General features: G+C 40.7%; 1 protein-coding gene across 1 annotated transcript in view; it reads right to left on the reverse strand.

The window, feature by feature from the left end:
• LOC128371221 (connector enhancer of kinase suppressor of ras 2-like) overlaps positions 1–12,010 on the reverse strand; it is a 30,480-nt gene that overhangs the window by 545 nt on the left and 17,925 nt on the right. The window contains exons 9-20 of the mRNA XM_053331482.1: positions 11,442–11,588; positions 9,711–9,844; positions 8,551–8,753; positions 8,292–8,381; positions 7,277–7,467; positions 7,112–7,160; positions 6,812–6,990; positions 6,624–6,697; positions 4,472–4,543; positions 4,113–4,180; positions 2,647–2,747; positions 2,089–2,572 (exon numbers count right to left, since the gene is read on the reverse strand). Coding sequence (XP_053187457.1) covers positions 2,089–2,572; positions 2,647–2,747; positions 4,113–4,180; positions 4,472–4,543; positions 6,624–6,697; positions 6,812–6,990; positions 7,112–7,160; positions 7,277–7,467; positions 8,292–8,381; positions 8,551–8,753; positions 9,711–9,844; positions 11,442–11,588 — 1,792 coding nt within the window. The remainder of the gene's footprint in view (positions 1–2,088; positions 2,573–2,646; positions 2,748–4,112; positions 4,181–4,471; positions 4,544–6,623; positions 6,698–6,811; positions 6,991–7,111; positions 7,161–7,276; positions 7,468–8,291; positions 8,382–8,550; positions 8,754–9,710; positions 9,845–11,441; positions 11,589–12,010) is intronic.

Below are 12,010 nucleotides of genomic sequence, written 5' to 3' on the forward strand. Positions count from 1 at the left end.
CAAATGGCTGATGAGAAGCCTCAAAAATCAAGCAAGTTGACAGGCAAGGGGGATGAAAGTGATTTTTGAAGCTCTGTGTGGGTGTGTGTGTGTGTGCGTGTGTGTGTGTGTGTGTGTGTGTTGCACAGCACTGCATGCTACAAGTTTTGATAGTCTAGAGTTTTCTAAACTTCAAAACCTATAACTAAATGATGTATGTATTTTTTAATTTGGGTGAACTGGCCCTTTAGTTTACTTCCAAATAAACAAATAAGTGATCAGCTGTGATGTGATCTCAATTGTAGAGATGCAACTATTAGTCAATTAATCAATTAGTCAATCATCAGAAAATGAACAACTACAATTAGCAACTATAGTGAAAATTGATTAATCATTCCAGTCATTTTTTAAGCAAAAAATGCCTAAAATATAATGTTTTTCAAATGTCTGATTTTATTTGACTTCACATTAAAGTCAATATCTTTGATGTTTTAGGCTGCTGGTTGGACAAAACAAGACATTTTAGCACATGTCCCTGATGTTTTACAGACCAACGATTATTTTATTCATCTAGTAAATAATCAGATGTTTATCGATGATGAAAATAAACCTACCTAACATACTGAGACACTGTGTTACAAAATAAAATTAAGATATAGGTAAGATATGTACAATAACATTATAGTAAAAACCTAAAATACAATTTGCAAGGCAGAAATGAACTAATTCTACACAAGATTCTCCTTTAATTTTCCTACATATTGAAATCACACTAATTTGAACTACTGTATGTGAAAGCAATCTCAATCCTCCTCTCCTTGCGCACAATGTATGTTTGGTTTTGGATCCACATTTCTGTTCTTTTTAATAAACCATTTAAATCTTTCATTATGTTTTTTTCTTTAGGGAGACCAAGAACCTTCAGCACTGGTTACACAGCTAATGCATCATTCTAATAAACCACCAGGACCCTCCTTGTTTCCTGTTTACATACACTGCCCTCTGTTGGCATGATACTAACTCTACACTAAAGCTCTGAATCTGTTAGTCGTCACTCTATTTTGGGTTTTGGAAGGAGGGTGGTGCGTTCTGAAGCTTTGGGGCTGTGCTTTGAAATGTATCATGCTTTATTTGCCGCCTGTTTTGTGTTCCTCTCTAGTCTTTACAGGCAGTGGTGGAGAGAGTGAAAGGAAGAGCAAATAGATAAATGAGGACAAGAAGAAAGGACCCTTGGGGCGTGTTTCTTTATCCTGTTCAGAATTCAACATTAACACGGACTGAAAGGATTCCTCCTCGCTTCACCATCCAAACACTGCCCGCAGGCACAGTGACATCTCGATCGGGCAAGAGAGAGAGAGGGAAGAAAAAAAAAGACAGAGAGAAAGAGTGAGCATGAGCGTGTGAGATAGAGTGCGACTGCCAAGACAAATCAGTCTCAAATAAGATACTCAATTTTATCTCACTTAGACAACTGCCCTGGAGGTCTTCAAGGGACAGTAAATGGGCTGGCTTCAAATCCAATCCAATAAAGAAATAACAGCCAGTATTCAACCTTTGACATTTGCTGACTCGGACCATCGATTAGCAGCTTTGCTTTACAGAAAAACCCTGAAAATACAAATAAGTGAAAAACTGATATATTGTAATAGTGAGCAGGGAATGTGTCTAACCATCAAGAGATATCAGGATGATCTTAAGGTCAAGTGTTGTGTCTCATTATGTGCGTGATGTAAGGTTGCAACTAACAATAACTTGAATTATTATCAATTTATCAGTCATTTAAAAAAAAAAAAATATATATATATATATATAGTAAACAATGCCCATTACAAGCCTCAAAGCTCATGGTGATGTTTTCAAATTGCTTATTTTATCCGACCAACAGTCCAATTCACAAACATATTTAATTTACAAAAAAAAAGCAGCAACATCTCACATTTGCAAAGCTGGAACTAGTGAATGTTTGTTTGTTGTTTAAAAGACTGTTTTTGAATCAGCTCTACTGCAGTCTCAAAAATTGCTATGATTTTAAATATTAAATGCTTTTTTTTTTGCGTGTGACAAGGTGTAAAACACAGGTTCTGAATCTTCCATCTCCTGGTGTCTGACCTGTGTCTCTGGGCCGCTCCAGCTGGTAGTGCTGAGGCTCTCTCTGATCCGCTGCACCAGCAGTGGCAGCCAGGATAGCGTGGAGCCCGCTATCCCTGGGTAGCGTGAAGCTGCGGGGTTTCCCTCCCGCGTCTGAATCGATACTGGACCTGAGGGGCAAAGGCAGGGCTCTGTACTGTTCCTGCAGCAGGCTGCGCTGTGCAGGTAGGGTGGACTGTCTGCGGTACTCCATTGCCAGTTGTTCTCGATCCTCAGATAGCAGGGTCTCCTCCATTGGATACGTCTGGAGGTAGTGCATCCTCGTGTTGCTCTCCATCTGGTCCTGCCACGAGTTTCGGTGGCTGCTTGCCTTCTGCCCGGGAGAGATGCCGTTATTGCTGCCACCTTCCTGAGGCTCAGAGTGGAACTCCTCATGAGACGAACGTGACTGGAACGTGTCAGAGGAGGAGAGATGGCTTCGTTTCGGTTCCATGTAGGGACTCACCTAAATACAAACAGATGGTTAGTAAGAAATTAAAGAGATAGTCTGTTAATTAAACTACAGGCTGATAGACTCACTGAAGAGGCTCTGGGATAGGTGTCATAAGGTGGTGGCGGACTATCCTGTTTGGGCATCGGGGGCATCTCCATGTCCTCATGATCACTCTCACTCCAATAATCTGTTGTGGACAAACAGACTACGTCATGTTAATATTTCTACATCAGAATCAAAACCAAGCTGTTTAAATGCAGCAGAAACCTTTTTATAACATTTTACAAGAGCAAAAATGAAGCTTATCATGGCTTATCTAACTATGGCAGCTGGAACAAATCATTCACATGTTCAGTCTCTGAGTTAGCTTCTGAAGTGCTGCTTTAGGTCAGACTGATCAGGTGTAGCTACAGTGTCGCTGAGGTGTAGGAGTGATGTAGACAACATGATGTAGAGTGTGTATGAGAAAGAAGAATCAAAGATGCAAGAACTTCCTCTTACATCTTCTGAAGGTGTCTAATTTAGAAACGTGTCTAAGATGGAACAAGCCCCCTCCTTCATAAATCCAATGACAAAGCAGTTCTCACCCACCCACCTTTGTAGGGTCTCTACATAGGCTTCTCTAAATAGCACAAAAGGTTAGTTACATTATTTCCTGTTCGTGTATAAGAAGCCGAAAAACGCCAGAACATGAGAAAAACAAGCACGCCTTCTGTGTGAGATGTGAAGTAGAAGTGACACCGCAAGAGAGGCGCTAAAAAGTCTCTGCCGCTGTTCCTGAATAAGACCTACGAATTCTCCACATGAGGTCTGGTTTTTCCAGGTTACTGCATCAAATTACACAAGATGACTCAAGATTTAAGCATTTTGATTGCCCATTTATTTTCTCATAATCCCTCTGACTAACAGCGATAGGGAGATGGTATGATTAAGCCTGAAATTGAAAAAAGAGTAAGAGCTACCAATACATAAAATATATTGAAATGAATGTAAATATTCAGGACAAACTTACAACAGGTAGCAAATAAAAAAAGACTTGCGAGTGTGCAAAATTAGGCAAACAAAAAACTGATTGAAGACAAATCCGTCATTATAACAGGCATGGACATCAAGCCTTTCCTCTGCTAAAATGCATGTAGAGTGAATCTTCTGGTATACACCTGACATGATCCTATTATCCACAGCAATTTTGATGCACATTGTTTTCAAGTTTTTCTCATCCTAAGCTGTGAAATAAATGTGTTCATAAGTAGATTTTTTTTGTTGGTCTTGTGTTAAAGTCATGAAGCCTGTAGCTATAAGCTGATTTATTTCCAGCATGTATTATATAGAGCAGAAGGAACAGATATACTGTGATGGGAAGTGACTGCTGTGAACCTGTGGTAGCAAATTAAAACCTCACTAAGTAAAGACTACTTCATATACGATGACTTGATCTAAAAATAACAGCTTGACATCCCACTGCTTAATATCGCCAGTTTTATATAATTGTTGACGAGCAATGTGAAGCAGACAACGACTCCTTAACAGAGCAGTCTGTGACTAATCTCACCTTGGTCCTGCCGAATTTTCTCCTGCTCAGAGTAGCCTGCCACCGCCATACTCAGACGACTTAGCCACCTGGTGGGAGAACAACAGTCATGACATACAGCATCTTGACATCCAATAAAAAATCTTGTGATTGAGAGTGTGTGTGTGTGTGTGTGTGTGTGTGTGTGTGTGTGTGTGTGTGTGTGTGTGTGTGTGTGTGTGTCTCCCTGTTTGATCAATCATCTTACACAACTGCTTTGCTTCGAGGAGAGTGGGCAGTCCAGTAGGGGGATTCAGTTTCCAACCAGTGGGGGGTTTAAATGTGGCTGCATCGGGACTGAGAGAGTTAACAGCGTGACTGTCACTGCCTCATTAACTCACCGGGACATGTCGTCTACATTTTCCGCTGCAAAGTAGAAGGTCTTTATCTTCGGATGGCAAGCCTTGAAAGCACTGAAAGAGAACCAGGACTATATTTAATTGTATGTGAGCAGAAGAACGAGGATATATAGCATACATTAACATATGAATACAGAAGACTGCCAGGATAAACTGGCACGCAATCACACAAACAGTAATCCAGACTGACACAAAAACAGCAAGACTTTGCATCATGAGATGAACTGCTGTGCTTCTTTTTTTGGAGAACCTGTAAGAAAGTCTGAGTCATTTTCATTAGCGTGCATTGCAAACACAATCCTGCATCCACGGTGTGAAAGCTGGGTTGCATAATCAAGATAAATATACATAGATGATAAGTCACAAGGATCTCATAAATACTTTCAAAGTCACTGTATTTGCTGGCATTTAAAGGACAGGTTCACTGTTTTAAAACAACATTCAGGTGCCCAAATGAACACTGAGGCATGTTTTGTTTGCTGTGATGATTCCTTCTGTTCATATTGGATATTAAGAGATGGTTTCATAATGTGCTTACAATGTAAGGGATGGAGGACAAACTCAGAAAGCCTCCCTGAGTGCAAAAATGTATTAAAAACTTTATTTGACGCTAATTTGAAGCTTCAGCCATCCAAATTAGTCAAATCATGTCATTAAGTTTTCAAGTTACTGTCTTTTTAGTGCCAAGTTCCCTCTTTTTGTTACTATCCTTCCACTGCAGCTGAACTGGGAAACACTGAGAGACAAAGAGGGACATTTTTACTAAAAAAAGACATCACATGAACCAGTATGAATATTGGGAATGATTAAAGTGGGACAGACTTGAAAAACTGTGAAAAACTATCCTTTAACCAATTAGCAAACAACAAACCCATTATATGTAATAAGAGCTATTTGCTACCAAATAAAAAAAGAAGTGTCTAATATTTGAATATGCTTTTATTTCACATCATATCTTGACTTGACATATTAGAAAAAGCACAAGTTACTAATAACATTAATGATATGTACCAGTAAGCCAGGACAGTGTAGTCTCTCTCTTTTTTAAGTAGCTTTGCTTATGCTTAGAATTGCTTACAATGTCCATGATTAAATGTGATCCACACATTTCTTGTTGTAACTTTTTATAACTCTATTCTATTACTGTATTGCTTTCATGATGCCTGCCACAGTCTGGTGTTATGTTCCTGCCATTATCCACAAGTCCTCAGGATGCCCACAGACCTTTCTCCCTGTTTTTCAAAAGACTGGACTGAGTGGATAAAGTGTTACTTGTGTATTTAAGTTATTTTCATGAATCAGGATTGTACACACCTGTCTTTGTTTCAGGCAGACCTTGCTGCTGCCATCTCATAGTCCCTTTAAACCAGAGTTTATGATTGAATGATTGCAGCACTTTGCCTTCAAACTCTGATGCAATGGGCTTGTTATAGTTGTTGATAAGAGGATTGTGTTTCAGGGTTGCTTGTTTTCACTTTTTCCCCCTGTGTCCTCAGCCTACTTTTCCCTCCACACTTCTGTCCACACCTTCCCTGCATCACTCTTGTTAGCCCTGCTCTGCTCCCTGTGTCTTCTCCAGCCAATCAGCTTCTTTCCTGTTCTCCTCTTCCAACTGCGCCTCCTCAGCCCCTCATCAGTTTGGTTTGTATTTAAACCCTGCAAGTTGTGCCTGCATGCCTGAATCTTTATTAAAAATATATTGTTCTGTTCATACTGGCTGCTTTGTCCTGCAAATGGGGCAAGCTCCTATTACTCTCATCACAATGACAGTATTACTACAGCTTCTACTCTTCTAGCTTTTTGTTCTTTAACTCATTTAAATTCATATCTTACACAAAATTATAATAAAGGCATAAATGTATGCATCTGCTTTCCCAGTGGTATAGCAGATCTAAATTATGCTAGTTAATAGGGTGAGTGCATTTTGTTTGTAAGTTAGGCATCCTCTGTAAATTGTCTTTTTGCATGGTCAACACTGCAAATCATGCCAATACCAATTCTATATCCTGCCAAGAAACATTTTTCACAAGATTACCTGTGCACTGACAGAATTTGTATCCAGTTTTGTCTCATTTTCACAAAATAAATAGAAAAGCAATGCATATCTAGACAGCTTGGAGAAAAAAGTACTCACAATTTCCTTCTGCATTCAGTGGCACGATCAATCTTGAACTCTGGGAGGCTGACAAAGCCCTCTGCCTTCTCGTCCTGTGATGAGCAATACCAGGGTTAAATCAAAGTGCCCCTTTAATTAAAAAAAAGCCTTCACATTTATAATTGGAATTTTTTAAACCTTAGAGAAAATTTCAAAATCATATTCACCTCCTCATTCATGTACCAATACAGGCACGTGCCTTTCAGGATGAACCAGTACTTCTTCCACTTCTGTGAAAAATAGGTTTTTGCATCCTTCTTTTTCCACAGCCAGCCTTCACAGTCCCCCTGACCCAAGTCCCTGCAAGAAATCCGCCGCTTACTGATTGAAGACATGGGACTTCCCGCTGTAGTCACCAGCAGGGGAGCAGAAAAGACAAGGAGGTCAGAAAACACATCTTATGAAACACCTGCTCATGTTTGGGTTTGAGTACATGTGAGAGCTCAAGTGAAACCACTTATTCCTACCTTTACTCTTCTTCTTTGATCTTGACAGCAGTGATGATCGTTCAAACACCTGCAAAGCAAAAGAGAGTGACGACATGCAGAGGACCCCAGCACTCCCGCTTCTATGCTATCTTGCAACAAAAAATTTGACTTTCAGTGATGATCACACAGGTACAAGGGACTGACATGGTAGAGGGAGGCAGAGTCAGAGCTGGATGTGGACAAAGAGACTTCCATCTGGAGGGCGGGGACGAGTGTGTAATGGGTGGGGCTGCCTCCCCTCTCTGTCTTCCTCCTATTCTGACTTAGGCTGCGTCCAAGAAGGAACTCTTCCCCCGGCGTTTTGTCTTCACTCGCAAAACGCAGCAGGGAATTTTCTGCAGGGGAATGACAGAGGCAAACTCAGTACTGCATGCACTTTATGATATCAAACTTTAACAAACAATCATTTACATACTTAATGCTTTGTACAGTTCCCCAAACTGCATCTGCATTTCAAGATGCTGCAGCAATTCAATAACTTAAGGAAGTAGCTTGTCAATTTTTTTTACCTGGACCAGGGACATTTAACCACATACCAGTTCCAAAAGAGGCATGAAAGACATTTTAAAAATCTACAAAGGAAGACTGTTGTCAGGCAGGAAGCCCTCAAAACTTTCAAATGCTGTCTCTTGTAGATAAATATAGCACCATCACTTCTTTTTCTAAAAAAGCCCAAAGGAACAACATATCACCACCACCCCTGAAGGAAACAAACACATCACTCAAATCTTTCTTTGAGACTGAAATAAAGCAATTCAGTCTCCGCCCACTCCATTTACCACCTAGTGCAACAGTCACCAACAAAATGTAAAAATCTCAGTAAAATATATCCCTACAGTTGCCAAAGCAACAGTGAACTTTTCATATCTAAACACAGCAAAAGAGAGAGAAAGAGAGAAAGAGAGAGAAGGATGAAAGGGGAAAAAGGAGCAGCGATAGATTATGAACGTATGGATGACATAGAGGCAGGAACAGATATCTGGCATGTTGTCAGTTTTGACAGGCTAGCTCATCCTTCTACTTTTTGGCTAAGAGATCTGAGAGGGTGAGGATATTATGAGATATCCACCCACTCTCCTCAGCTCCCTCTGTCCCTCTCTGGCTCTCCCTCCTTTCTTAGCCACCGTTTTTTTTCTCTCTCCCACTGCCACCCACTCACCTCTCCTGCTCTCTCTCTTCAGCTTGGCCAGGTCTTCGTTGTCTCCCACCCAGTTGTATTCCACTGGCATTGAGATGGGCCTGAGCCTGCCTGGAGCAAGGAGGCACAGGGAACGTCAATATCACACAGTTGCCCACACACACACATCAAACAGATGCAGACGTCTTAAAAAAACATACAGATGTCACATTTGCAGGGCTTTGAGCTCTTGGCTCTCACGATTACAGCAGCAGGTTGTCTAACAGGGCCAAAGTCTTACCATAAGTGGGAGTGCTCCCCCTGCGGACTGATGACACCTCTTGGTTTTGGTCATACTCATAACAGTACAGTATAGCGTCCTCCTCCACCAGAGGAAATCGCTGCCTACATTCCTGGTCCAGGTAGGAGTTTGGTGACTCAGATCCCTTAGCGACATGGACGTCTGACACAGGATCGTCCCCCTGTAGATTTCCTTTGTCATCTCTGCGGTAAAGGAAAAGCAGGAGGTAACTTAATGTCAATAATTATGTGAACTAGTACACACAAAGAAAAGAAAATGCATCATCAAACTGCTCTGTATTGTGGAAACTTTACACATTCAGCATGTAATCAGTCAAAAACAGCCATGTTTTGAGATCATAAAGGATGAGGATATAATGATAGTCTATTATCCAGTAAAAGACTCCCAGAATAAGTAACTTCTTTTAAATCACTTCTTAAAACTCATTTCTACAGTTTTGCTTTCATGTGATGTCATCTCATTATCGTCTTTTCATCATCTTTTTTTATCTTTTTATCATCTCATTATTGTTTTTCATTGTCTTCTAATGTCATCTTCTCAATGTTGGCCTAGTTATTGCTTTCTGTGTCATGTGCCTTTGCTTTGCATTGCACTGCTGTTGCCTTCGCTGTCAAAGCACTTTGTAAACTCTGTTTTTAAAGGTGCTATATAAAAAATAGTTATCTTTATTATTATTATTATCACTATGTGTATCCATGACAACAACAATAGTGCTGAATCCATTTCCTTTGTAATGCAACATTTGCAAAGCAGACTTTTTATATAATATTTAATAATCTAAGTGGTACATTGTTCAAAATCCAGGTTTGCTAGCTTGCAGTGTTCTTCTCTGCCTTTGCCGGCATTCTTGGATCATTACAGCCACTGAAAGATCACTGAAAGATCAGATTGGAATAGTTTGAGAACATTGGCAAGACTGTGCCTATGATGGCATACTGCAAAGCTTCATTGCATGTGTTTCAGGCCTGTAAATTGTGGGCAGGAAAGTGTATCGCAATGCCAAATTTCCAAAAACATTGTTCCACACTACTAGTGGTCAAAAACTCCGCAGGGTACCTTTAATATTTGAACAAACACCGTATATGTTATGTATGTGTGTGTGTGTGTGTGTGTGTGTGTGTGTGTGTGTGTGTGTTCACCTGGGGGTGTAGGGTTCTGCTGGAGGAGGGGGGATGTAGAGGTCCTGCAGGGCACAGCTACTCCTCCTGGATGGAGTGCTTAAAGTGCTGGTGGGTGTGGCGACACTGCTGCTGGGGCTCTGAGGGAAGATTGGCTGAGTGAGTGAGTGTGCGTGTGTGTGTATGTGTGAGAGTGTGTGTGTGTGTGTGTGTGTGTGTGTGAGAGTGTGTGTGTGTGTGTGTGTGTGTGAAAGAGAGAGAGACAGCAGGACAGAGAGAAAGAGAGAGGAACAGTTACAAGGATTGACACATTGAAAATTTGGAGTTCACAGCAGTTCAGTCAGTCAGTCAGGGACGGTTCGTTCGGTTCATGCTGTGCCACTGAGCATCTCAACCATGAAATGAGCAGTGTACTGTACATTTCTGATGCTCCAGTTCTAACTGGTGCACACAAGAAGACAGGTTGGTGTGCAGTCCAGTCATCCCCCTCATTCAGGTCAAGGAAAATCTGGTCGTAGCCTACATAGTCTGTTAATGCAGTACATGGAGATAGATTATGCCTGCTATCTTTATAACAAAATATTAACTTCTTGAAAACATGTATTATATCAAACTAAAGTCACCAGCTTAACTTGAATAGCAATAGAGATGTAATTCAATCACAGGATGTCTGTTTTGCAGTGATAAAACATTTGACGTTGATAGATTTATCCAAAAATGCTTCAGAGCTTATTAAATGTGTAAGAACTGAAATTCTTTCAGTGATGGCATACTAATTTGTCACTGCTCAGACTATGCTAATATGTTGCATAACTCACAGCTGACTAATATCAGAGATGTATTATCAGGCGTTGTACTCCATCATAAGACCATTATGCATGTCAGAGCTACTGCAGGGCTTCCACAGTACGATGTTTTCTTCAATAACGTAACATTCTTAATCTTAGTCACATTTCAGAAAAGAAAACATTAGTTTCTATGTTCTCCCCCCCCCCCCCCAACTTTCTGTCCTTAAAAATGCCAGCAGGAGAGCAAATTGGATTTAGGTAGAGAAGAAGAATGTGTGGATGTGAAGAGGGAGGAGGAGGCTGAGTGGTGCTGTGCTTCAGGGCCTCAGGGGGGAAAAAACATTTTCTCTGGCCTGGGACTCAAAGAAAGGCTGAGCTACATTAATACACATCCCTCTCATTTCATTTTCACCCATTCTGGCTCAGGCACACAATCCTAATAATATAATTGGTTTCGGCAAAGTAGGACAACAGATGCCACTTAGGGCTGAAATGTCAACTTGTGAATGAATGATGCTGGAAGCTTCAACCAATTATTAACAAGTTGTGCTACCTAACAGGGATGGATGCAATAGAAGCCTGTAAAATAGAGTGCAACCCCCATGGCAATACCAGCTTATATACCAAAATTATCCCTAAAAAGAAACTGAACATTATGAGCTCTACAGATGGTGTTTGTTTCAGGGCTCTTGCATTAGATGGCATTGTATTCTAAAGATGCTATTGTAGTTGTGCCAATCCCATCTTCACTTTGTACTTTTCTGTTTATTTTATATCTTGGCTCACTGAATCACTTTGGGGCCTTGTGTCAAAGGTCGGTCCAGTCTTATTTTTAACATGAAAAGGGACAGATGCACAGAAATATACACACATACAAACATAGCACTGTGATGCACATCCATATTCACATACAGAAACAGGCATGCACCAACAAATCTGTGGAGGATGAAAGAAGCAGTCATACTTGCAGCGCCAAAGGTTTCCATCTCATGTTCTTGAGCAGAGCAGGCGTTGAGGTGAGCGTACTCTGTGGGCGTTTCTTCAGCGTCAGGGTGACACCTGCAGGGTCTCCACGCAACAAGTTCACCAGATTCTTCAGCTGCCAGCCCACCTAGCACACAACAAACACAAGTTAAAAAGTTTACTCACCACAGAAACAATGATTCAATAATGAGTACAATTTGACCTTTCAAATACTTTGTGGCTGTTTATCAGTCTCTTTTTGCACATCATTTTAAGTTTTCTTTCCCATTTTATGCTGAAGTTCAGCTTGCCACACAAGCTTTTTACTTGCTTGTTATTTTAATAATACACATGGATCGTGATGGCCACAGAATATTCTACAACTGTCTGTGTTTCGTGTTGAAGATGTTACATGCAAAGTTGGATGCCAAAGGGCAGCTCATATAGCTCCTGTGACATCAATCTGCAGATGCTGTCATGTTGTGCTAAGCCTCGATGTTGTGTGTCCTGAACATCTGCATGCCTTGTAAATAGTCTTTAACCCAGTTCTGATGACATTTGGCACAAAAA

This window comes from Scomber japonicus, chromosome 13, assembly GCF_027409825.1.
Source record: "Scomber japonicus isolate fScoJap1 chromosome 13, fScoJap1.pri, whole genome shotgun sequence".
Lineage (NCBI taxonomy): Eukaryota > Metazoa > Chordata > Actinopteri > Scombriformes > Scombridae > Scomber > Scomber japonicus.